At 34.7% G+C, this 27,109-nt stretch overlaps 1 protein-coding gene across 4 annotated transcripts; it reads right to left on the bottom strand.

Moving 5' to 3' along the window:
* Nucleotides 1–204: 204 nt before the first annotated feature.
* Nucleotides 205–18,908, bottom strand: LOC131157514 (phosphatidylinositol 3,4,5-trisphosphate 3-phosphatase and protein-tyrosine-phosphatase PTEN1). 4 transcript variants are annotated; one of them, XM_058111751.1, is made up of 9 exons: nt 18,362–18,851; nt 16,938–17,264; nt 16,633–16,809; nt 15,684–15,797; nt 14,595–14,783; nt 3,561–3,791; nt 3,027–3,128; nt 2,838–2,948; nt 672–791 (listed from the first exon to the last, which is right to left on the bottom strand). In XM_058111751.1, the coding sequence occupies exons 2-8, from the start codon at nt 17,223–17,225 to the stop codon at nt 2,853–2,855; spliced, it is 1,197 nt and encodes a 398-aa protein (XP_057967734.1). In that variant the 5' UTR covers nt 17,226–17,264; nt 18,362–18,851; the 3' UTR covers nt 672–791; nt 2,838–2,852. The 4 variants fall into 4 exon arrangements, with proteins under 4 accessions (XP_057967717.1, XP_057967726.1, XP_057967742.1 ...); XM_058111734.1 differs by lacking the exon at nt 2,838–2,948 and having other exon boundaries at nt 205–791; nt 18,362–18,908; XM_058111743.1 differs by having other exon boundaries at nt 205–2,948.
* Nucleotides 18,909–27,109: the final 8,201 nt, after the last annotated feature.

Below are 27,109 nucleotides of genomic sequence, written 5' to 3'. Positions count from 1 at the left end.
AAGCCTTGGTATGTTACCACATCAAATTATTAAAGGGGCAACACAGTTATATCAAGATGCAATATATGGTTGAGCAAATAACTTTGCAAATAGCCTAAAACTTGGCCAACTCTTTAACAGATGGCAACAAGCTAAGACAGTTGCTTCAGCATTAGGATAATAGTTGCAACATTAGGACAGTTTATACAGGCAACAAGTTAACAGTGCTACAAGAATGTACAATGAGATATATTAGCAGTTGTTTTTGTGAGAAAGGGGAGAAAGAAGGGAAAGGCATCGACTCTGGCCGTTTAGAATTCTAATTACAAAACTTGTTCTCATTCCTAGTGTCTTCCACCATAAAAAAACAGGTGGTGAGACAACCAGCTCAATCAGAGGTAGAACTCTGTCATAACTTTAATAGGGTTTAGAAGAAATGTACCGTTTCTTGAGAAAATTACAGAGTTGTAATTGAACCATCAGATCTCACCATCTGCTTTTGCAAGCATGGAGTCCGACCTCGGATTGGATTTGTGTAGATTTGAATAATAAATGGTTTAAAAGTATATTGATTTTTTTCTAAATAGTTTAAATTATATTGAATTCTTTTTTTTTTTTAATCTACACAAATCCAAATTCAAGCCATGACATCCATGCGCCCAAATCTTAACAGATTTCAAAATACATCATCAGATAGAACTGGCTGTCGGTATTTTTCCATTAGCAGGACCAAATAGCAACTCCAAGCAGAAAGCAGGACCACATATGGATTTACCTTTGCTCCCCACTTTATCTAAATCCCACACAGAAAACTGCAAAGTTCCACAAAAAATAAATAAATAGAGATTAATCTCACATATAGCTTGAAACTATAATAAGAACATGCACGCAGATGTTCATGCATCAAACTCAAGTATAATAAAATTGATTTCAAGCCAAAAACATGAGAAATGAATGCAAGGATAACCCATATTTGAAAGAAAAGGAATTAAATCATCTCTATAATGTTTAGATGATTCATGTTTGAAGCTTCATCTCATTGCTGAAAAGCAACAGTGTGTGCACCAGTCTAAACATTAGTATTACCGAATAATTTTGGATTCCCAATCAAAATTCATCTTTGGCTGCCAAGTTAGGGCAGGACATTGTAAACTATCCAATGTGACGCTACAGAAATATGTCAACAATGCAGGGAGTGAGAAAAGCTAAGGGTTTGTAAGTTGTCAAAAAACCACTTTGTTTTCCAATTCTCTAGGGTCCATTTGGATTAAGAATTTTACTTAGGAAAAGAAAAGGAAAGGAAAATAAGAAGAAAACTCAATTTCCCTTATATTTTCCTTCTCTATTCAATATTATAAAAAATAAAAATTTATTTTAATATGACTAAAAATTGGAAAAAATTAAATATTAATGATGTAAAATCAAAAATTATGTTCATAATTTTGAATATTTTTTGTTTTCTTTCTCATTTTCCTTGATAACCAAACATTAAAATATCGATTCCTTAATTTTTTCTTTTTCTTTCCCTAATATTTTTTGAGTTTCAAATAAGGCTTCAAGAAATCTGGAAAACATTTTTTCACAAAAAAGGACATTTTCCAACTTTCTATTCAAATGCAGGAAAAATAAAAAATAAAAAAATAAAAAAGAAGACAGAATTTTTACATTTTTTAAGAAAATTAAGAAGGGGAAAGTAGAACTGCTTCCCCCTCATAGGCCCTAAATTACAAGTATTTATGAAATTTCCCTACTCCATAACATGAAAATATCCATTCTATCAGTGTCATAACACATCTACCACCATAATACAAAAGAGTACTGCCCTTGGCACCATTGGAGAGCTACCAAAATTTCTAGAGCAAATGATGCCACGTGAATCTCTAGAAACATGTGAAGTGTATGGCTAACCCAAGAACGAAATTTTCGTAAGTGGACTCGAGCGGGCTACCATGAGACAAAATATCTTCTTTCTAAAGAGATTGGATTCAAAACTATTAACAAGTGTATGCCCAAGGTCCAATATTGAAATAATTTCATAGGTTTTCCCTCAGTTTGTCCGTGTCAACAAACAATTCGAAATACCTCGAATTTTTTAGAATGGGGTTCGAGTCAAATAGCAATGACTCGAGGCACTTCTTTTTACACTATTTCAAAAACCCAAGCACTAATCATATGGATATTTAAAATACAAGATTTCTAATCCTAGCAAGAAAAGGATGGAAACGGATACTCAATTTAAAGTGAGTAAACAAAATTTCACACTCGATCTCATAGATATATATAGAATTATGTGGAAAGCCGTATTCGATGAAAGTCGTATGTACAGCTTGGAGGGAAATCTTTCATATCTTTCGAGATCCACCCTAAAATATGGGATCAAAAAATTCCATACCATAAGAGATATTTCCAATATGTGAATAATAAAATATTTTATCATTCACAAAAATCATCCATAACCAGAACACAAAATTTTCAACCAAGAGTCCCTCACTTCAACATTTTACCTAAAATGTTTTTCTAGCTTGTTCAAAGAGGGAAATTCATTTATGTACCATCAAGAGAGTGGTTATGCCCATCAGTCACCTAAGTTCAGCCTCTCCCATAATTCAAATCAACATGCCTCCAAATGGATTTTTTTCGTCCTACCAAACTCAGTTTTAATTTAGGAATTTTTCAGTTTTATTTATTAAATTTTATCAGAGTTGTGTCCTAGTGTCTACCGAATGTTTTGCAATGTTTGTCCTGCAAAGAATTCAAAATTAATGACTATTTAATTATTTTCTAATTTCAAGCTAATCATTATATTCCCGAATATTATTCCTAAAGGTCACCCATCGTTATATTTCCAAACAGAATACCCTGTTCCACTAGAGTTAGGACGTGGTTAAACTCATCATTTGGCGCCCCATTTGAAGGAGAGGTGCAGTTCCCACTAGAACACAGCTCTCCACCCTGTCGTCATGGTACATCTGAAGCATAGGCAAGAATCCCAATTTAAATAGCTGTAAAAGTATATTAAAAAGCTCTTATAAATAAAAATAAAATACCTGTAGCAAGCTGTTCTTGATGAAAGATGTATTGAAACAGGCATAGAAGAGTCGCCCTCCAATCATCTTTTGGTAGAATATGACACGCACATCTCCAGTGACCTGACCAACCAGATGCGGTAAGTCTTATGCCTATAGTACTGAACAATATATAGGAATGGATCTATACATGTATGCATTCTTGAAACGGAGTTCCCTGGAACTTCAACAAGCTCACTAGCTATACTATTTACATGAATTATCAAATCACATTAACTAATTGCCAAACACAATGAAATTGCCAAAAGAAAATACACACATTATTCATTTGTATTTAGACGGGGTGATCTACTCGGTTTAATGTTGAAATTTTAATAAGTTATATTCCTGAAATTCTTGCTGAATTTTGTAATAGCTGTTTGTTCCCTCAATGTATCGCAATCTTCTCAAATATAATTTGGAACATTGAAATTAATTAAATCCCCAGGTTGTCACAGTTAGTCGTACACAAATGACAAAGCTCCCAGAAAAGCGCATGAGCCATCAATTACTTACTTGTAAAGGTTTATCAAAATAATAGTCAAGGCAGGTCTTCTGGTAGAGCATAGGACTCTCCGTGTCCATTTGAACTACCAGACGTGGCATCTCTTGTTCATTCTCTTCTTCATCGCAATCGATAAAGGAAAAGTAGTACCGGGGGCTGCTAGGTCTCTGATATCCTTTTCTAATTTGTCTGCAGCAACTCTTAGAAACTTCTACGGGTGGACGGTACAATTGACCAGGAATCTGTTTAAACCAAGTACGAAAATCCTGTTAGATGACAAAGAAACCCAAGCACCCAGACCAAGGTTCAAAAGATATTCTGGATGAGCATAATGCTATATGAGCACTCCACTTGTCTATACCACTTAATAAAGGAAACTCCCTCATGGGTGGATGTTCAAGTGAATTAACAAAATATACCTTTCTCATCATAAAATTGCAATCATAATATGAGTCATTTTAGTAATTCACTGATGTAACCACTCACTTAACTTCCTTGATGATCAATTCCATGTCTCCTCTCAATAAGTTGTAGATTAAAATAACTTATAGCTTTTTATTAAAAGCTATCTTATGTCGATTCAAATTCTCTAATTACAATACTTCTATGACAAAAAAAAAAAAAACATGCAAAGACTCTGCACAAAGGGCAAAAGATACTCATCTACCCTGAAATTTTGCAAAAAGACAAAGGTCTCCCCTAAGGTTTCAAAAATGCCACAAACCTCCTCTGAGATTTCAAAAATGTCACAAACCTCCCCTAAAAAAACTTGTCTTTTTGAAAAATACAAAAAGAGGTTTATGTCTTTTTGACAGACCTAAAGGGATATCCCTAAAAATTTTAAAACCTCAAGGAAGGTCCCTAAAATTTTGAAAACAATAGGAGAGGTCATTGTCTTTTTGTCGAACCTTAGAAGAGGTTAATGTTTTTTCATTTTAAAAAATGGCTAAGAAAAACATAAACAACATGCATTTTGTACAATTTTAGAAACAACATGCATTTTGTACATTTTAAAAAAAATAATAATAATGCAAGAAAAGTTAACACGAAATTAAATGTTAATTCTAGCACTGTAGAATAAGTTACCAAAGACTTGACAGACAAGAAATTCTAGTTCCCCTCCAATATAAATTTTATAAAATTTTTACAAACTAGAAAACTTAGAACAAAATTAAGATGCATTATATTAAGTAAGATGGCGGAGCCAAAAGGAAAAAGAGAAAATAAAAAAGGAGTTTAAAAGCTAATTCTATCATAGATGGAGCTCCTAATAGGCATTAGAAATTTATGGGTTGTTTGGCATCACTGTAAAAAATTAAAGAAATAAAAACCAGAAACGAAAACAAAAAACAAGAAACAGAAACTTAAAACTAGTAACCAGCAACCTGTTTGGTTAATATTTATAAAACAAACACAAACTAAAAAATTAATTAAAAAATGCTCATTTTCATCTTTAAATCAAATAATATTATAAAAATATGATTAACATAATAAAATTACAAATAATACATGTTTAAAAAATAGTATAATAAAAATAAAATTTATTATAGTTATTTTACTTTAATTCTTCTACTTTCAAATTTTACTTTACAATAAAAAAATTTAATGAACATGCCAATTGAAAAATAGTGAAAGTATTTTGTAATTGGCTTTATTACAATTTTTTGAAATTTATGTACATTTTTCTTTTAATTGTAATTAAATTCATTTGATCATTTAATTTTCATTTTCATTTTCATTTAAAATTTTATAAAATGAATAATTTAATCCAAAAAAACTATTTCTGGATATTAAAATTTCTGGCAACAAATTGTCAAACCATTGAAAACCATAAAATCTTGATTTCAGATTTTTGGCAAACAGCTGAAAACCGACAACAAAAATAGAAAACTAACAACATAAACAAAAGTGTTTTTATAATTTGTTTCTTCACTGTGGAGAAACAGAAACAAAAAAAAGAAAACACAATGATGCCAAACAGACCCTTATATTCTGGAAGTTTTCAAATCCAAGTAGTGAAGCACAAACATCAGTCACAAGAAAATTGCAATACACTCATACCCGTCTTAGTGTAAAGAATAAAAAAGTATATTCTGAATTTCAGATTTCAGATAAAAACATTAAGCACAAACATCAGTCACAAGAAAATTGCAATGCACTCATACCTGTCTTAGTGAAAAGAATAAAGAAGTATATTCTGAATTTCAGATTTCAGATACGTTACAGTATTTCCCCCCCCCCCCCCCCCCCCCCCCCCCCGCCCGGGGCGGTGCCCAAAAAAAATAAAAAAAACTGGTCAAAAAAGTCTTACAAGTATGAAATAGCATCATGTCATTATTCTACCCAAACAAAGTTCAAGAAGTTGAAACTAAAACACACTTTAAAAATATGGATAAATTTATGACATGCAGCCAATAAATCCTTTATGGAAGTTTCTTTTTGTTTAGGTTTCTAAAACTCAAACTCCCCTAATTAAATTCATTGGCGACAGTCAAGCGTCTAACAGTGCCCCTCTCACTCTCGCTCTCGCTCTTTTCTTCTTTTTTCTGTTATTTCCCATGGATTTTATCCAAGTTTAAGAAGAAAATTTCCCTCAATTCCCCACAGACCAAAAGCACGTCTGGAAAAGATGAGGGAAGCTGGTTTTGTTCAATTGGAGGAGACATCCTGACATAGGAGCAGGTAGATTAGGATCACTATATTGGCTCCATGATGGGTGCACAATTGCTTGTCCAGAGTCTTCTTGAGATTGGAGGGTTTCACCTGATATAAGTAGAACGGCGAAATCCTGTATTGGGTGGAGATTAAGACGAACTAGAAAGGCAGTTTCCAAGGATGGGGGTTGCATCTGAATGCAAAAAGGTATTCTATTATTATACCAGGGGTTCTAATGGGGAGAGCTGACAAAGATATATTGAAGTTCTGGAGTCGGTGGTGTGTGCGGAGAAGGGTGGCAATTGCCCAAACATGATTTGAAGAAACCGTATTTAGGAGGATGTCATAGTGGGACATTTAGAACCAAATAATCAGACGGAGGGAGGTGCCTCAGTACCTGTGGAGGTGCAGCATCCTCAAGGAGTGATACAGATGACAGTCTAGCAAGCTTCAGGCAGCTAGGGTTTGTGAAACTACAAGGATTGGGCCTTGCAGATCCAAGCGGAATAGTGTAGGGTTAAAGTGGGTTGGGTTGGGTATCATTAATATTTCTTTGCATTGGGTAATAAAGGGTTAAATTCCATGAAGATCAACAGGAAGGCTGTTGCTCAAGTCAGCACATAACTTCTGAATCAGGAACATGCATCTCCTGCAATAGTAAGTAGGCTCATGGTCCAAAGAAACCTTTGTTTCAAGGTTTTGGGCTCGAACTTGGTTCCTCTAAGGAGGGTACTGTTCAGGGGTCGGGTTCATAATGGAGGAGGTTCTCACATCCCCTTTTTTTATCTTTAATCAGCAACGAAGCAATTTATTGAAAAGGAAATCAAGGATTACAAAGAAGTTCTTCCCAAACTTCTCACTGCACCAACTAGAAATCATGGCTAACCAATGATCTTTCACAACCTGAAGATAGGAATAAGTTCCATCAAAAGCTCTTCCATTCCTCTCCCTCTAGACATCCCAGAAAACAGCAAGGGGGATTAAGGAAAGGGACTTCCCTTCTGACCTTATTTGCTTGCATCCTAGCCCAAGCCCATAAATTACCCTCCACTGAAGCTGCAACAACCCACTTCTGCTTGACCATGGAGATGGTTAAGCTCCAAAGGTTTCTGGCCCAAGGACACTGCAGAACTATGTGGGTCAACCGATTCATCTTGTTCAAGACAAAGAAAGCACCTATCCACAAGCAGGGTAAGCCCTTTTAAGGATCTTGCCAAGAGTTGCCTCCCATACAAGGAAGGCAACCTTAGAGGATGTCACGGCCCCACATCAGATGTGTACTAGGGAGATCTTGGGCTTATAAAGAGGGTTTGGGCTCCAACTAAGTGAGACACCTTTTATAAGACAAATCCATGAGGCCAGTGGGCCAAAGTGGACAATACCTCACCGGAGTTTAGCCTAGGACAGTTACATTTGGTATCAAAGCCTCCCTGGGGATACTATCATGTGAATGGATTTGCCCAGGGGGTACTATCATGTGAGTGGATCTACCTTGAGCATACTATCATGTGAGTGGATCCTGCATAGATGTGTAAGCCACTGTGACGAGGGCGTCAAAGATCGTACGAAAGGGCCTGTCGCGGTCTCACATTGGATGTGTACTAGGGAGATCACCCTGACGAGAACGTTAGAAATCAGACGGGAGAGCCCGTTATAGAGGGGGCTGGAGTTTTCCAAATGGAAACCCAAGGGAATTTAGAGCTTTGATTTGCCAAGGTCAAGGAGCTTAGGTGATTTAAGTAAGAAGTGACAATACAAATGCCCTCTTCACTCAAGGTCACGAGGGCTTATTGGTAGTGCCTTGGAGCTGAAATTTATAAAGGTAGCTGAAAAAATAGGCACCGGAGCTGAAATTTATAAAGGTAGCTGAAAAAATTATGACAGAAGAGCCATCTCCCAGTCAAAAGCACTTCTAGTCAAAGTAATGTTCCAGGTCGAACCTTGACCAGAGAACCCCAAGGGCTGGCTGATAAGGGCATCTTTGTTGCAGGCAAGCCTAAAGATAAAGGGGAATTTAGTGCTGAGCTGGGAATCTCCACATTAGATATCATGCCAAAAGTACACATCCTCCCCATTTCCCATCTAAAAGAAAATGAGAGAAAAAGTTACTATATCCTTTCCTGATGAATCTCCAAACACCTGTGCCATGGGGAAGATTCACCTTCTTTGAGACCCAGCTGTTGTGATGGAGGCCGAATTTATGTGCAATGATTTCTCTCCAAAAATGGTCCTACTCGATCAAGGATCTCCACATCCACTTACCCAAAATAGACTTGTTAAAGGTGAGAAGGGGTCTGAGGCCTAAACATCCTTTATGCATCAGCTGTTTGACAACCCCCCCCCCCCCCCCAATCTAACCAAATGATATTTGAGCTTTTGAAGTCCTTGCCTGTGTTCCCCCAAAGGAATGTTCTTTGAATGATTTCGAATATTTTTGCTGTGAATTAGGGATAAGAAAAAGGGACATGAAGAAAACAAGAAGATTGGGGAGGGTGCTCTTAATGAGTGTGTTTACCACCCCCCCCCCCCCCCCCCCCCCTCTCTTTGAAAAAAGGTTTTTTCCCAACCAGCCAACTTCCTTTGGAATCTGCCAATGACGGGGTCCCAAATTCATCTTTGAATTTGGCTCCTAGTGGGAGACCGAGGCAAAATATGGGGAAAGCTCCAAGCTTGCAGCCTAGAAGACTTGCTAAAAAAGGCCCATCACCACCATACCTAATTGGAGTGATTTCACGTTTGCCCAAGTTCACTTTCAGGCATGAGACTGCTTCAAACCATACGAGGATGCATCTAAGATTTGAGATTTTTCTCAGCATCATCTTCACAGAAATGATAGTCAACCGCAAAATGAAGATGAGAAAGAACAATAGTATCATTATTCCTTCCAATGCTAAGCCCTCTAAGCAGATCCTCTTCAATGACTTTTAACAGCATAAGGCTCAAAACTTCCATCACCAAGATGAACAGAAGAAGGGAGAAGGGGTCTCCTTGCCTCAAACCTCAGGATGACCTGAAGGAATCTATAGGGCAGCCGCTGACACACACTGAGAAAGAGGGAGTTGAGTTACCATCAGATTCCCCAAGACCCATTCTCATGAGAAGATACAGCAAAAAATCCCAGTACACATGAACAAACACCTTCTCCATATCCAGCTTGCACCCCGCTCCTCTTTTGCTACCCTTAAGGTAGTCAACCACCACCTAGTTCGCAATCAAAGAGGCATCCATGATTTGCCTACCTTGAACAGAGGCATTCCAGTGTTTTCCAAAGACTTCTGAAATTGCAGATTTGCAAGTTTGAGCATAGCTGCAAGAACTTTGGAGAGGAGTCTATAAAGGCTGCCTAAAAGGCTGAATGGTGGGAAGTACCTAATGTTGGAAACTCTTTTCTTTTTTAGGGATCAAGTAGACAAAGGTAGAATTGATGCTAGTCATAAATTTATCAGACCTGTGGAAGCCCGCGAAAACACCAACTGTGACGTGCTTAAGGATGTCCTAGTACTTTTGGAAGAAAGCCATGTTGAAACCATCTAAGCCAGGAGCTTTGTCCCCATTACAGCTACTAAGGGCTTGAAGAATTTTGTCCTCCTTAAAATGTCGCTCGAGAGCCCAAGCAATGGAGGAGATTAGATTTCTAAAGTGATGCCATCAACCTTTAATCCCCAATACCCTTGCTCCGAATACAGATTATTGTTAAAATTGCAAAGTTCCCTTTTGACGTCCCTTTCCTCCTCTAGAATTTCTCCTTCCATTTCAATTCTTGTGAGCATGTTGAATCTACAATGCACATTTGCAACTCAATGAAACAAACATGTGTTCTTCAACCAAAGGGACCTGGACTTTTGTCTCCAAGCAATTTTCTCCAAAAGTACTAACATCAGTGAGATCTTTTTTGAGAGCGAACCTTCTGAATCTATTCCCAGCGCGAAGGCCCTTTCTCGGCTCCTAATTGTCTAACTCCTTAATGTCACTGAGAATCTCTTTCTTCCTAACTGTGATGCTGTCAAAACTATTCCTATTCCACCACTGCAATTTCACTTTTAGCATTTTAAGTTTAGAAGCAAACACACAGTTTTCCTTCCCTTCCACTTGTAACTGAAGCCACTAATTTTTGACTAAATCATCAAACCCTTCATGATTGAGCCACATGATCTCAAAACACAAAAAGGTTGGCCCCCTTTTGATTCCTCCTATGTCAAGCAACATAGGGAAATGATTCGAAATGGATCAAGGTAGAAGAGATTGGGTAGTTCTTGGGTAGTGTTCCTCCCAATCAGAGTAATTAAGGAATCTATCAATCCTCCTCAAATTTGACCAAGTGAAGGAACCGTCTATGAGAGGGAGATCCATGAGAGCATAACTGTTCACAAAATCACAGAACTCCTGCATGCTAGAAGGCTCTGAGGTAGTGCTGCTTCTTTCATGAGGATAGAGGACGAGATTGAAATCCCGCCTAATGACTGACAGGGCATCCCATTTCTCTCTAACCTCCACGAGTTTGTTCCACAAGAGGTGTCTGGAAGTGCCTTCACCTGGCCTCTAAACCCTAGTGAAAATCCACAAAAGATTGCCCTCCAAAAAGGTCCTGAACAGGCAGGAAACCGAGAAGGTGTTGATGGAGTGATCCATGATTTCCACCACAAGATTATTCCACATAATAAGGATGCCTCCTGCAGAACCTGCCGCATCCAAGGCAATCCAACTCCCCCATAAGCTGTTTACTCACTAGTTATCTAAAGACTCAGCCTTGGTTTCCTAAAGGCAAATTATATCCCCTCACCACTCTTTGAGAAACAATTTTAGAACTAGCATTTTGGTTTTAGTTTCCCTAACAAAGATGAAATCACTAATCCTGTTGCTTCCAGCCTCTCTCATATCTGAACAGCATCCCAATTTATCATAGTAAACTGAACATTCCAACCTCTTTAGCTCTCCGCTTGCACCAGTTCTCATGCTATTGCCTTGGGGTTTTTTTATCTGAGGTTCTAATTTCCCCTCTTCTTTTCCTCTCAGTTTCCTCAAAGAAGGACAATGCTCTTCATTCAAAACCTTCAGAAGACAATCCAATACACTTGCTAACCGGGTTCATTTTGCACAAGAGCCAGTCTGAAACTTGCATTTTAAAGTTTCCACTATTAAAGTCCATTCTGTTAAGCTCATTTAGGGACAGAAAAAAAAGGGGGGAGACTTCTACAGTTGACAAGCCTTGAGAAGAAGCAGGGATTAACACTAAATTATCCTCCACACATCAAAGACTTTGAAGAGTCCTTACGGGGATGATCCTCAGTCATGCGACAAACAGCTAGATCACTGGGAATATGCTGCAGATAAGGTGTAGAAGCAGGAGCAGGTTCCTGAAAACCGAACCAGACCTGAGAATCTGCACAAAGAGCAGGGCCTGGGTAAGAAGAGAGCTGTGTAAATGCGACAGGATTACCAAGCAAAAGAACAGAGGAGGCCCAAGAGACAGAGCCTACACGAGAAAGAGCTGGGTTTAGAGGGGCTTGCAGCCAGGAAGGCTACCAATTCTCGGAAGCTGGAAAAGGGACAGGGCCCAAGAGGGCGAGGCCTAGAAGGTTTGAAAATGAGATGTGGGAAGGCAGCGAGGTCAGCCCTCTTCATGAACTACACACGCAAAGGAGCACAAGCCGACATTCGAAAGCACCTTCGACTGGAGCTTCTCAAAGGAGAAGGAGATGCTGCCACCACAATGAGGGCAAGTGTAGTCCCCTTTAGGGCAAGGAGACTGCAAAGTGATGAAAGGCTGGAGTTGCTGCTGATGGGGTTGGCAAGGAGACCGCGAAACGACAAAGGGCTCCAATGAAGGCTTTGACTTTGAAGAGGAAGGCTGCATGAACACTCTCCTTCCCAGCTCTGAAATGGCATAGAAGATTTTAGACCAACCTTTCAAAGCCCTCTGAAAAAGCAATTGTCCTCCAAACACCCTTGTTAATCTCCATTTAAGGCAAGAAACCTGCCGAACTTGTTCTCCCAAAGTTGCAGCAACAGTGACTTCTCCTTCATCCTCAAACGAATCAAACATGAGGAGGATATATGCTTGTTTATTAGATTTCCAAAGAAATCAAAGCTTGCTGGACTTCACATCAAGGCTCAAAGACAAGTGGAAATTCAAGTCACCCCACTAAATTTGTTTTGCAGTAGGAAAAGGAGAAATTGGCTGCACCTTCACAGGCAAGGAGTAATTCAGACAATTCTAGGAATTCAGTTTATGCTTCTATGTCCTCGGTGGGTGAGAGTTATCGGCGTGATGAGAGTTAGCCCAAAAAGCATCCTCCAATGACTCTTGTTGGGGAGCTTACTAAGAATCAGGAAATATGTTGAGGCAATCTTCATGGTAAGATTAAGGCTAGATGGGGAAAGTTCTATTGAGAAGGGAACTAGTTCTGACAAGGCCAGGGGAAGCAGGGTTTATTTTTGTCAAACATAAATACAGGAGGTTGTTGGAGGCGGAAATCCCTTGGCGTACTTCTGTGATTTTCTGATTCATTCGAAAGTTTCTGAAAACCACGGTAAATCCATCGACGGTGATGTTTCTTAACCGTGAGACTGGTCCTTATATGGAGAATTTGGATGTGCATTGGATTTAAAGTATATAATTGTGTTGTTGAGATTATAGTGTGAGATATGGTAAATTGTAGAATTATGAGAATGAAAGACTGGATAACAAATTTTGAGGACGAAATTTCTTAAGGAGGTGAGAATGTAAAGACCCGAAAAATTAAAATAATTGAAAAAATAAAAAAAAAATAGATAAAATAGCAAATAAATAAATAAAAGGAATGGCGTGAAAAAAAGAAGAAAAAAAAATTAAAATTAAAGAAATTAAATGAAATTAAGATTAATTAAATAATTAAATAATTAGTTATTAAATTAAACATTTTTACATTGGTTTTGAAAAAAAAAAAAACTAACTGAAATAAGAGAATATATATATATATATATATATAGTAAGTTATTATATATATATAAGATAAGTATAAGATAAAGTTTAATATATATATATTTATATATGTAAAGTTAACTGAAAAGTAAAGAAGAAAGAAGAAGAAGGATTGCAGAGGCACACAACCCCCCCCCCCCTCTGAATATTTTTATTCTTTTGCGCGTCCGTCTTCGTCTCTCTCTCTCTCAATTTCTCGGCGAGTTTGTGACAGATCAGGAAGCGGAAGGTGCCATTAGAATCCTGGTTCCATTGCCGACATTTTTACTGGAGCAGATTTTTCATGAGAACGGCTTAGACACTGCTCCTAGGGAAAGGTAATTTTTTCCCATTTTCTCAATTTCGCTGTTAATATGCGGTTAAATCGACGATCGGACACCACCACGTGGTCCTAGTCGTCATCATCGTCATTTTGACGTAGGTAATTTTTCAATTGGGATTTTCTAGGTCTTACTCCAAAATGAGAGTGGGATCTAGGAATTTAGCTAAATTTAAAGATATTATTATTTATTTAGGAATTATAGCCCTAAGAAATATTTAAATAATATTTTATTCAAGAATAATTTATTGGAATTAAGAATTTAATTTCAGAATCCGGGTAAGCGTTGCAGGCATCTTTTTGGGGTCCCTATTGGCGTAGTTCAAGAAACAAGGTAAGGGGAATAATATATATTAAATCAAAATTTTTATGAATTAAATGAAAAATAAATTGTGTTATATGTACTTGTATATGTTTCGGTGTGGGTAAAATGTCAGCCATTTAAATTATATTTTTTTTCAAGTTTAGGGTTGTTTATTAGATATGTATATACGAAAATGAACTGATGAAAGTGGAAAATATTTTTAAGATAATTATATAAGAAATGAAAGGTATTTTTAGTATATAAACGTTAAATGTTGGTTGGCTTATTTTTCAGGTAATGTATGATTTTTATTGCTAAATTGTGTGGCATGAGTAAATAGGAATGTTGAGTGGAAATATATGTTAAATGTATGAAATGCAAGCTAAGTAAGTAAAGTAATGAGAATAAAATATGATATGGACAATGTTACCTGTGTGTGTTAATGCAACCATGTAAACAGCTGAACGATACTGGGTAAAACAGCTGAAAGATGTTGGGTAAATGTACAGCAGCTAAAAGCAAAGGCTTGCGCAAATAAAAAAATTTGCAGCTCTCTATGAATTATGATGGAAAGGGTTTCAAAATCTGTTTTATAGGTTTTTTTATTTGTTTGTCTTTACGTTTGGTGGTTCTTTTCTTTTTTTGAGGATGGCTTATGCTCTCCTAGGCTGTATTCTCTTATTCTTCTTACTTAATACGCTTTCTTTTATTATCCCAAAAATAAAAAAAGTTCATTGGCCTCTCAAATTACCACAAACATCACCAACTGCTTACAACCAGTCATCTTAAAAGGGAGACAAACTTACCTGTTGTAACTCTGTGACCACACAAAAAACTGAGTCAGTGTTAACTGTGTCATAAAGCCTAATCCGCCGCAATTCTCTGTTACATGATTGGGGAAAATTCACATTTGGAGGTCCTTTACTAACTCCCCGGGGAAAAGAAAGAACATCTGCCCAGTACCCAACATAACGGCGTTGGCTTGGTATTGAGACCTGTGCAGTACATTAAATTAATAAGCTCACTATGTTATTTGCATTTTGCACCAACAAAAATCAAAGCTGATATAATGTATAAAATACTCTGCTTCAAACTATGTCAAATTAGTAAAATTATAATTAATATGAATGGAAGTTATTATTTGCATTAAATATTAAAAAAAATGAAAATAAGCATTCTTTGGAAGAAAAGTACCGAGGTATTTATTTAGTGTGTTAGCAACATGAGCAGCTAATGATTACTTTCTACCAGAATTCCTCTAGAGGGCATTTTCTTTCCTTTTTACCCTTAATACATTTTTTTAGAGATTTTTAGTCAATTTTTTTATTGAGCTACATGTAATAACATCAAAATACGAGAATTCCACTGCAGTATACTATTTGAGCGTGTTTATACCTCCCAACACATGAGAGGTGTTTTATTCTCTATACAAAGGCAAATATTAGGCAAAAAAGAAAAATATCAAGGAAAAAGAGATGGTTAATTAGTCAAATTATTAATTACTGTCAGAGCAGTAACTTCAAATTATTAGATTCATCTGACCCAATAAGCTCTAGATAACTCAATTGTTCAAGCAATTATTCACGAATATCTCAATATATGTTTAGTAAATTTGGATCAATTATTACCCAAAATTATTTTCATCACCATATGTTCTCTTTTTCTGACATGCATCATTCCCTTTTCCAACTCAATGCAAATTCATGAAAATTCCTAACCTACTTGCAATATTTTGTTTCCTAATCCCATTTACCAGCAGCAAATAATTCAATAACTATGAATGTGTTAATAATGAGGTAACACTGCACTTTATGCTAGTGAAGGCAAGACTTTCATATTGACAAGCTGCCTAAAATTGCATTTAGTCAACTCTTGACATGCCTAATATGACTTACTCCTTCATTATTGGTGGTACGTTTCTGTGCATATAACTGAAGAGCTGCCTCTGCTGTCATGCCACTGTAAACTAGGTATGCACATACCATTAAGCCAGTCCGACCTTTGCCTGCCTGCAAATTTAAAGCAAGAAACACCATTACTCCAGTCGGAAGATGACATAGAAAGATAAAGAAAATTAATTCATAAGAATAAATATGGCTGATGTTTCACAAAATATTACATAATTGTCAGCCCATAGGAACAAGTTAAAGCACAAAATTTTGACTCCTATTGGTGCAAAGTTCCACATTTCTCTGTTCCGTAGTCCACAATAAGAAAAACAACATGGAGAACCATTTCATTTATTGATCAAAGATGAGAGCACGTCAGTTACAAAATATCCCAGTCCTTTTTAGTGAACTCACACAAAGCCCCACGTCTACATGAAAGAAATATGCTATGATTGGTGAGTGCAGGAAGAAAAGAGGCTCATACAGAAATCAGCTCATAACTTAAAACACATTCTTGCAAAAAAAAATAATAATAATAAACTAATAACAATGGTGTTAGAAGCTATGCTAATTCAAACAACTACAGAAACAAACAAGTTAACTTGACATTTCAGTTCAGGTCATATGAATGACAGTCCATTTTGCCAAAAAGAAGCCAACAGGCATCATCTCTTATCCACCCATTGCAAAAACATGACTCAATAAAAATATGGTCACTTTTGAAAAAAAAAAAAAGAAAAAAGAAAAATATATACATCTTCGTTGGTTACAAATTAAGCATATGCTAATAATAATCATATTTTAAACCCAAGAGAATAAAGTTTTTTTTGTTTTTTTGATAGACTGAAAAGAAAATGAGCAATGGTGAATTGTAAAAGACTGATTCACATTAACCAGTAGCTAAACCTTCTTATAATTAACACGAAAATTAAGAGATAAATCAAGCAAATTATACCATGCAATGTATAACTGCAATATTTTTTGGGTCACGTGATAGCCATGAATCAACACTTTGACAGAAAAGTTTGATCATATGGAGGGGGGGAACATGGTTGTCATCAAATGGAAATGACTCCACACGGCCGTGAAAATGTGATGGATCATAAGTTTCTTCAATACACAAGTTATATACCTGCAAAATAGCAAAGGTAAATTAGATATTTTGAGAGAGAAGGAAAGGAAGTCTCAGAGTATTCATGGGTGCATCAGTCAGAACATGTCAAGAGAAAATAACAGGCTGCCAGAGTGCCAGAAGTTCACCTTGTAATGACCGGGATGTCTCGTGTCCAAAACAGACCTCACCTGCCACAGTGGATTACGATACATTGCTCGCATACGCTCTGCAGGGAATGACATTGCCAACACGCGTTCAGTGATATAAGTCATGTCAAGATCATAACCACCAATGAGCATCCGCCTTCGTTGCTTAGATACCAAGTTACGTATACGAAAACTTTTGGTGAGATAATTGATAAGATGATGTTGGGCATGGGCTAAAGTAAATTTTCCATCCTTCTCCAGCCCCTGCTTTGAAAATTTTAATCCCATTTGATTGATAGCACCAACCACTTGAAGATGGTAAGATACCTGCAAAAAAAATATGGTCAAACTGCACCTGTACATTAAGAACTGTAAATCCAAAATGTGCAAATTTAAAATTGTTTTCATCATTTCATCTGATCTTTACAGTGAAGTGCCCAGTGTTTCCTTAGCTCGTTTCTGAGCAACTGAATCACTTGCCAAGATGAACAATTGAGCACAGAAGGATATATCCATTCTCAAAGTTCTTCACAAAGCTTCTTTTTTTTTATTTTTCTGAAAATCCAAGGACTCCAACCACCATCGCATCACTTTGGACACTATGGTGCGGCACCAAACCCGGTAGGGTAAAAGCCGTATCGCACCACTTTGGACACTATGGTGCAGCACCAAATCCGAGGAGAGTGAAAGCCGCATCGCGGCCCTTTGGACACTATGGTACGGAACCAAACCCAGGGGGGTGAAAGCCGCCCGCCCAATGACGCACCCCTGGTAATTCACACGAGTAAACTCTCAAGGGTGAATCGAACCCATAGCCTCGGGATCATCAAAATCATAAGTCGCCCTTACCACTTTAGCCAGCCCGGCTGAGCTTCTTCACAAAGCTTATTGAAAGCATGAAATACTTATAGATAGCTTAAATAATGCAACCTAATTATTTTGTCTATAGAATTCAGACGAGGACCATCCCTATATTGGTGCTCCACACCACCTCCATTTTGTCGCCTTTATCTGGCAATTTTGATGTGCAGTGGAACAATGTGCCACAATAAAATGCAGAATTCACACAAAAATTCTGGTTCATTTTTTTCTTCTCCTTTTCAGCAACTCAATGTCAAAAAATTGGAACTTTTTTCATTCTAAATAGGTGACACTCGGCATCATATGGGAAACATAACGACAGAGATTACAGAAGAACAACTCGGCAGTTTCATGATTTTGTACACTGCACGTGTTTTACTGAACCAATTCAGCAAATTCAAGAATTTAACTGATTACAATATCTTCACAAACATCCAACGTCATAATTTCAACTGAAAACGCTGTTCTCAGACGCAATTTTCAAATTCGCAATAAAATAACAATGACCCAGAAAGCAGCTAGACATTATAAAGATCAAATAATAATAATAATAATGAATGTACCTAAAAAACTGAACATGAAGCTTCAACGTGGATACATTCAAAAAATCCCTGAATTCGCCTGTTGTGATTGCCACTGGATGCAATAAGCGACTTCTAGGGCACCAACTTGGTAACAAAACCAAACTGAGGAGATTTGAGACCAAATGTGAAACCCTAGAAATTGCTTGCAACCTCTGGGGGGGCAAGCTAAATGTGGGCGGGGCAGCAGAAGGGGGTTCAAGGGGGCCAGGAGGTGCTGAGACCCATGATTCGGTTGGGAGGAAGAGGGATTGATCTGTAAAATTGAAGTTCTGCTAAATTTGGAGGGAGTTTTCGCACCATTTCAGCCCCAAATTTGGAGGAAAAGGAGCCGAATTCGCCGGGTGACGCCCTCCGTTGGCTTGTTTTCGTCGAAAGCAAATTTACACGCAGTGCATCGACTGTCCTTCAGAAGGCGGCTCTCTGAACCTTTTCAGGACAGCTCGTGCCTGTTTGGCGGCTGAGAAACTTTCTCTTTCTTCTTTTTCTTTATTTTATTTATGTATCTATTTCGTTAATAAATTAGAAACCCCAGAGAGCATTGGATTGGGTAAATCCCACGGATTAGCCAAATAACCAAATTGATCAATAATCTATTTAATACAACAATTGAAATTATGTTTAAATTTATAATTTGATAAATTATAAAACATTTGATAACTAATAGTAAAAGTGAAAAACATTTCTAATTATTTAATAATTTTTTTAGTGATATGGCTATGAATAGAAAAGAATGAAAGATAGATACTTTAATTTTAGCTTTATGATTTCTACTTTCTAACTTGCTTTCTCCATTTAGGCTTCAAAGAATTTTAAATGTTAATTTATCAAATAAGTTGTATTTCAATCTAATGACCAACTAATATTTCAAGCTTTGGATATAATATTCGAAAACTCTAAACCTTTATATTTCATGATTGATTTATGTGGTTTGATCCGGCCTTTACATATTTGCTAATTGAGTTTGGGAGTTGGGAGTTGAGCCAGGTAAAGGAGATAATTTATATAAATCTTTTATTAATAAATTAGGCAAATATTCAACAAATTTAACTAACTTGACCTACTTAATAATGGAAAATATATTTTTAGATTAAGTCTTACGGATCGTTTAGAACCACTTATAAAGAAGCATTTTTCGTAAAAAAGTGTTGAGTTTGATAAGTATTCATACTAAGCACTGAATTAAAAAAATGCTAAAAGTTATAAGTAATATTTGATTGTATTTAAAATAAATGGTATTTAGATACTTACATTTATTATATGATATTATATGATTATTTTTTGAATTAAAACTATTAATATTTTTAATTAATAATTATTTATAATTAAAATTTAAATATTTTCTATTAGAAAAATAATATTAGATTATTATTTTAATTAATAATAACCTTGTTATTAAATTATATTTATAACATATTACTATCATGTTAAATTTTGATCAAGATAATAAAACTCATTAAATTCCAAACTTTAATTTATTTAATGTTAATTTAAATTAATAAATAATTATTGTTCAATCTAGAATTGATTTATAATAATTAAAATGCCATAATACATAGTAAAATAATATATATAGTTATTTTAAAATATTTTTCAAAAAAAATATTAATATTTTTATAATTTAAAATTTCCATGATAATTATACTAATTTAAAATTAAAATTTAAATATTTTATATTAACTAAAATAATATAATATTATTTATTAATTAACAATAATCTTGTTACTAATGTGTACTTATAACATTTGATTATTACATTAATTTAAGTTAAAAATAGTATTAATAACCAAATTAAAAATTTTGGTTTATTTAATGTTGATTTAAATTTATAGATGGTTCTTTTTATTCATTCCATAGTTTAATTATATTTCATTAATAATTAATAGGTTATAACGCAAAATAATATATGATTAATTTTCAATTAACAATTTGAATAATAATTATGTTAAATTATTATTTTTAATAAATATTTAAATATTTTTATTAATTAAAAATAATATAATATTCTTTTTTGATTAACAATAATTTTATTCTTAATTTATATTTATAACATATGATTATCATATTATTTTACGTTAAAATAACATTAGTAATTAAATTAATATTTTAAATTTTTAATATTAATTTAAATTAATATATAATTCTTCTTCTTCATTCCAGAATTGAATTATTTTTAATTATTAATTAAAATATTATAATACATAATAAAATAGTATATGATTATCTTCTAATGTACTTCTTAAAATTATAAAATAGCCTCTAAGTTTTTTAATATTTACAAAATTGATCCCACCTAAGAATAATGTCACTTGTAAACAGTCAAAAAGTTATCTTAGATTGTTTTTTAAAATTTACTTAAATAGTTCTTAAAAAAAATAATTTTAGAAAAGCACCTTTTGCAATAAGTGTTTGTTGCAACATAAGACAAACACCACTTTTTTTTTTAAGTACTTATTTTAAGTAATAAATGCTATAAGCACTTATTTTTTAAGCGCTCTCAAGTGGGGGCTTACTGATTTAATAAACCAATTAGGTTTGAATAGGTTTAGACAAATCGAATTTAGTTCCAATTAACATATTTTTATCCTTTTCTTTAGATATTTATGCAATTCACAAAAACAAAAAAAAAATACTAAAAGCAAAATATTGGGTTCTTATTTTTCATTTCATGATAAGTGAAGATAAAAAAGGAGTCAACTAATAATAATCATGACATTAGATTTGTAAAATTATTTTTCATAATAAAAGTTATTCTTAGTAGTTGAGAAACTCAAGTATATACTTCAAAAAAAAAATTTGTTAATTATTTAGTTTCATTGAAGCATGATGCACGCTTTGCAACTTTCTAGATTTGAAATTATAATTAAGAGACATCAAGTTAAGGATTAATTTGATATTACACAACATTAGACCAAATTAAAATAAAATTAAGTAGCACTTAATTTATGTAGTGACCCAGAAATTATAATGATTAAATAATAGAGAGAAGGAAAAATTCAAAAGGGTTAAAACAGGGTTCGTCGACGAATGCCCTAGTTTCGTTGACGAACTCCCTGTAGGATTCATAGACGAGTCTTAGTGTTCGTCGACAAAGAGATACCGAGAGAATGTATTTCAGACTCATTAGTTCGTCAACGAGTTTTTTGACTTTGGTGTATTCCCAAGAAAAGCATGAATTGGGTATCCAAATCAGCAGTATTATGCAACTTAGGGTCTATCTATGCAATTATAAACTTAATCAACAAATGTACTGCATATAATGAATCAAACATACAACATACATATGTTGGAAATAAAAGTGTAGAAAATAAATTTGCAAAAATATAAAGAACATGCACGATATGTTATCGGGGTTCGGTCAATTATGCCTATGTCCCCGCCTCTAACTCACAAGCCCAAAGATTCCACTAAAACTTACTTAACGAGTGGAACGACACCAGTTACAAACAGGTCAATTCACGGGGCTAACCTCAACCTACACCTAACTAGGATGGTACACCTAACTTATCTAACCGGTTTTAATTCAATCGAAGACTATTTACCAGGGCTAGTCCCCCTCTTCAGACCCATGTCTTGAATACAATAAATTTAATATAAATTGCGAACAAGTAAAGTGTTTCTTACTCTAAGCAAATTTGCACCAATATGCTCTACCAAATAATGCACTCACATATTATATGAATTAAAGCTCAATGTGAGTATGGTGATTTTCTCAAACTAATCTTTGAATAAAGATATTTATGATAAGTGCACTTCAAATATTAACCCTAATAATTTTTTCTCCAAAAACTATATTTCAATAAAAAGGTGTAGGATAACCTAGGGTTTTTCCCTTCAAATGATCTTTGCCAAAAATAATGATATATGATCTTCGATCTAAAACAAAGTATGTAATAAATATGTTCAAAGATCTTGAACCCTTAAAAATCTTCCCAACAATGATATTCAAACATTCTAACTCAAGGGAAGCTAGGGTTATAGTTAAAAATAATTTTTGCAATGAAGCACAATGAGCTTTTGGAAATTTTTGCAATATATGTGCAGAGATCCACAAGCTAGCTATAGGTTTTCTCCAAAGATATTTATCAATGAAATATATGGAGAAAAACTTTGAATTTACTTTCAAGATAATGATTTTTTTTTAAAAAAAATGCGATATGAGAGTATAAGCAATATGATTTGTAAAAGATAAAATGCTCAAGATAAAGAATACTCTTGAAAAAGATTTTTTCGAATAAATAACAAAGAGAGGATGAAAAAATAAGCTTAGGAAGATGGAAAATAATATCAAAATTTGAGAGGATTTTCTAACTAATCATATTTCTAATTTTCAGTTATGAGGGGGTATATATAGATTTAGAAAATCTAACTGTTAGGGATATATTAGGGATTTTTGTAAAAGTTTTAAATGAGGTTAATAAAGATAACAACGTTTTTAACCTTGGTAAAATTCGCCAACCCGAGAGTACCGGTTGACCAAACTTAAGGTTCGGTTGACCCGAGAGACAAAGTTCGGTCGATCGTACAAAAAATGAACTAAGAGTTTGGTTGACCAGACTGAGGGTCTTAAAGGCGATTTTCCCAAATCTGCGTGGTTTAGTCGACCAGTCTATTTTGAACTATGAACTTTGGTCGATCGGACGGTTGGAATCTCCCACGCGGGGATTCAGTCGACCAGAGCGTTGCCCGTATAAATCTGGTCGGTCAACCAAGGAGTCAAAACGTTGACCCGATGGGAGTTTAGTCGACCAAGTTGTATGAACTTGGCAAGGTACAGTCGACCGTGCTATGGCCAAAATGCTGACCTCTGATCGATTCGGTTGACCCAATGTTTTTATACATTCCGGTTCGATCGACCGAACATGCATTTGTAATGCATTTCGGTTCTAATCCCTTATATAATGACCCTATTCATATAAGCATATTTGTTTATGCATGCATGTGGGTCCTAAGGTTATTCTAGGTCTTTTTTAGAACACCGAAAAAATTTGGCGTTGGTCGACCAGGTGATCCCTAAGGTCCTGTGGCTCCCTATGGTCAGTCTATGGTCATGTTGAGCTTTATTCATATCATGCAAGCAGATGTAAATATTACATACCAAATAAAAAAATTAAATGCAATACAAGTGAAATTTAAATGTCTTTATTCTTCTTTACTCTTGTGACTTCCTTGGAATACGCCAGCTAATGTACATGTCCTTCGAGTTTCTTCTGGTTTCATTTTCAGTCTCCTTATGTGTGTGCTAACATATCAAATCTATTCAAACACTAGATACACACATGAGAAACTTGCGGTTTGTTATTATCAAAACAGGAATTGGACTCAAAAAGTCAATAATCTCTCCATTTTTTATGATGACAAACGCACGAGAGTAAAATGAGGTTTAGCCTAAAAAGACTCCCCCTAAGAATATGCATAAATTAAATTTAAGCAATATGACTCAAGCATAAATACCAAAGAAGACATTTCAACTTATATGCATTCAGTTTTTAGCAATAAGGCGCAAATATGTACATGCGTGCAGCTCAGATACTTACCCCATTTAAAATATTGTCCCTAAAAAAATTTCCTATTTAGTTCAACATTTTGCTCATATAAAAAGTTCTCTCCACCTTTTGACATCAGCAAAAAGAGTCAAGTATAAAGATTTGTCATTTAAAGCAAACTTAGCAAAAGAGAACTCCCCCTGTTTGAAAAATTTTTACCCCCTTTTTAACGTTTAAGCACAAAACATTCTTTCCTTTTTATTATATAGTATTTGGGCATATAAAACAATTTTAAAAATATAGCATTTAGGCATAAAAGCCTGAAAATAAGATATGTATCATTTAAAATCATATCATGCCATAAATAAATATATATATATATATATATATATATATATAAGTAAATGGATTATACATGCATCAAAAAAGATATATTAAGGCATGATTTTGTGTTCATGACCCAAGAACATTTCATATCATATCATAGAACATCAAGTGCAGGATTTAATGTTCAAGAATATCAGAAGAGTCTCAACATTCAAAAAGCGAAATGATGCATATAAGTCATTTATGCGCTTCCTATAAGGATGAATTTTAGTCTTTCTAAATCTTTGATGAAGTATATATATAAACTTTTACTCATCCTTTCAAAAAGATTTTAACATTTATTTTATCATAATCACCTATGTTCTATAAATCAGACAGTTTCCCATAAAACTTGTGACGCGACGTCTTGGAGCACGAGAGCCCCGGGGTGGCGAAATGAAAAATGTGGTTTAAATTTTCAGGAAAAATAGTGTAAGGAGTCGCCACTAACCTTTTAGTATGGTTAGAACACTTAATTACTATCCAGTTAAGGGTAGAATTGGTCTGTTACCAAAGTCGGAATCAAGAGTTCGATTAAGCAAGGGAAAGGTATGAGCGCCCCCCACGTGTCCGTTCTTATGAACGGTACCTAATTAATTATGAAAATATTCCAAAGTTAATTTAAAAAGTCTTTTAGGTTACTTCTTTTGTGAATTTACAAACACACATGCAAAATAAATAAATAAATCATACAAAAATATACGTAATATATATTCCCTCAAGTTCGGGGCACATGAAGCTTAAAAAGCTTGTACCTTTTTTATTGCAATCATAGGAACAAAAAATTGAAAATAATCGTAAAAATAAATAATAATATGCAATAATAATAATAATAATAATAATAATAATAATAATAATGAAAAAAAATACAATAATAACATTAATAATGATGATAATATTAATGAATAATAATAATAGTAATAATAATGCTAATATTAATAGTGATAGTAAATAATACAATAATGATAATAATGATAATAATAATAAGTGGTAATAATAATAATAATAATATTAATAGTAATAATAATAGATACCATAATGATAACAATAATAATAATAATAATAATAATAATAATAATAATAATAAATAACAATAACAGTAATAATAATCATGATAATAATAATAAATATTGTTAACTAATAATAAAGATAATATACAAATTTTAATAATATGATATTTACCTTAATATTAACACACTATTAAAGATATGCACAAGACAGACATATGTAAATTAATTAAAGAAACAAACCGAAGTTAGGATTAAAATATGAAAACCAATGAAAAGGGCAAGAAGATAATGAACTTATGGAAACAATTTATTTCTAAAAATAGTATACATTTATACACATCCCTAAACATATTAATGTTAAACATATGTTAAATATTGTATCCTAATATGTATTCATTATTTAGCATGCATACTAAATACCCTAAAAAAATAAAAACCTAAATAAATAATATTACAGAAAATGGATAAACCCTACAATAAAAACAAATTGACGTCAGATATATATCTATATACATACATATATATATATATATATATACGTAACCCGAATAAATATCGTCACTACAAGAAGGAAAATAAATAAATAAAAAAAACCTACAACAAGAAGAACACCAAATATAAAAGTTAAGCAACAATAAAACTTTTTTTTTAAACATGAATATTAATAAAAAAGAAACCTACAACTAACAATTTCAATATATCACAAGAATAAACAAAGAAAAATTCAAACTTTACATAAGGTGTGTGTGTTGCTGGGTGCGTGAGTGTGTGTGTTTGGAGGTAGGGAACTCACGTGGGCTGCGTGTGGTGGCTGTGGTAGTGCAACTGGTCTACTGCTGTGGGTGGCTGGTAGCAAGATGGCCGAAGATGGAGGCTTGGTCGTGGCCAGCCTTCATGGGTAGTGGTTGTAAACTGGTGCGAAGGGCTTTGAGTTCTGGCTGCTGGTAGGGTGGCTAGAACTGACGGAGAAATGCTGAGGGAGTTGGCAAGAGAGGTGGCTGGAGCTCTCGTCTATGGTGGCCGGAGACTTTTGGCTTGTCGGATTGCTGGAGTGGAGGTCTACCTGTGGTGCAGGTCTACTGGTGGTCTGTGGAAGGTTGCATGGGGAGGCTTGTGGCTGGAGTTACAGGCAAGGACGACGGCAGTAGCTGTTGCTACGAGTGGCTCAGGGTGGCTCGTGCTCTGGTCTGCTGGTCGGTGGATTTGCAGAAGGGAGAGTAACCGAGAGGAAGAGATAGAGGGAGAGAGTGAAGGAGGAGGCTGCGAAGGGCTGCCGGAGTTGATGGGGGGTGCGGTTATGTGGTGTTGAGGCTGAGAGATGAGTGAGAGAGAGAGAGAGAGAGAGAGAGAGAGAGAGAGAGAGAGAGAGAGAGAGAGAGAGAGAGAGAGAAAATGAGAGGCTTTTTTTGTTTTTGTGAATGTCTCTGGATGCCCCTCTTTGTGCGAGCTCCTGCCTTTATAAAATTTTTCAAACCCTAAACTCTTCTTTTCGTTTTTCTCTTTTTTTTTTATGCTTTTATGATAATAATAAATATTGTAATAATAATAATAATAATAATAATAATAATAATAATAATAATAATAATAATAATAATAATATAGTAACCCCTTTGTTATATTTGGCTCGGGCAAAAATAGGGTGTCCACAGCTGCCCCTCTTTATAGGCTTTGTTGCTTCAATGTAATGATTGGAACTTTCCTACTTTTTTTGTAGCAACAAACCTGCAAAGATAAACAACACCAATTTTAGTCAGACCATACAACTCCCTATGACTTTCAGGTTAATCAAGTGTTGTCCGTTTTCTGCCAACTGGAGATGATTTGCATTGAATGTAAGAATTCAGGAGAAAGTACATAGCGAGGTACTG

The sequence above is a fragment of the Malania oleifera genome, chromosome 1, assembly GCF_029873635.1.
Source record: "Malania oleifera isolate guangnan ecotype guangnan chromosome 1, ASM2987363v1, whole genome shotgun sequence".
NCBI classification, from domain to species: domain Eukaryota; kingdom Viridiplantae; phylum Streptophyta; class Magnoliopsida; order Santalales; family Ximeniaceae; genus Malania; species Malania oleifera.
Note: the sequence above shows the minus strand (reverse complement) of the source record. Positions and strands in the feature narration are given on the sequence as shown.

What these genes read in the sequence shown, in the direction of transcription:
- LOC131157514 (XM_058111734.1), bottom strand. Translation starts at nt 17,225, where the DNA reads ATGGGATTAAAATTTTCAAAGCAGGGGCTGGAGAAGGATGGAAAATTT. An exon ending in TGGTCACAGAGTTACAACAG is followed by an intron (nt 3,792 to 14,594) that starts GTAAGTTTGTCT and finishes TGGTTTAAACAG; the next exon opens with ATTCCTGGTCAATTGTACCG. An exon ending in ATTTTGATAAACCTTTACAA is followed by an intron (nt 3,129 to 3,560) that starts GTAAGTAATTGA and finishes CTGGTTGGTCAG; the next exon opens with GTCACTGGAGATGTGCGTGT.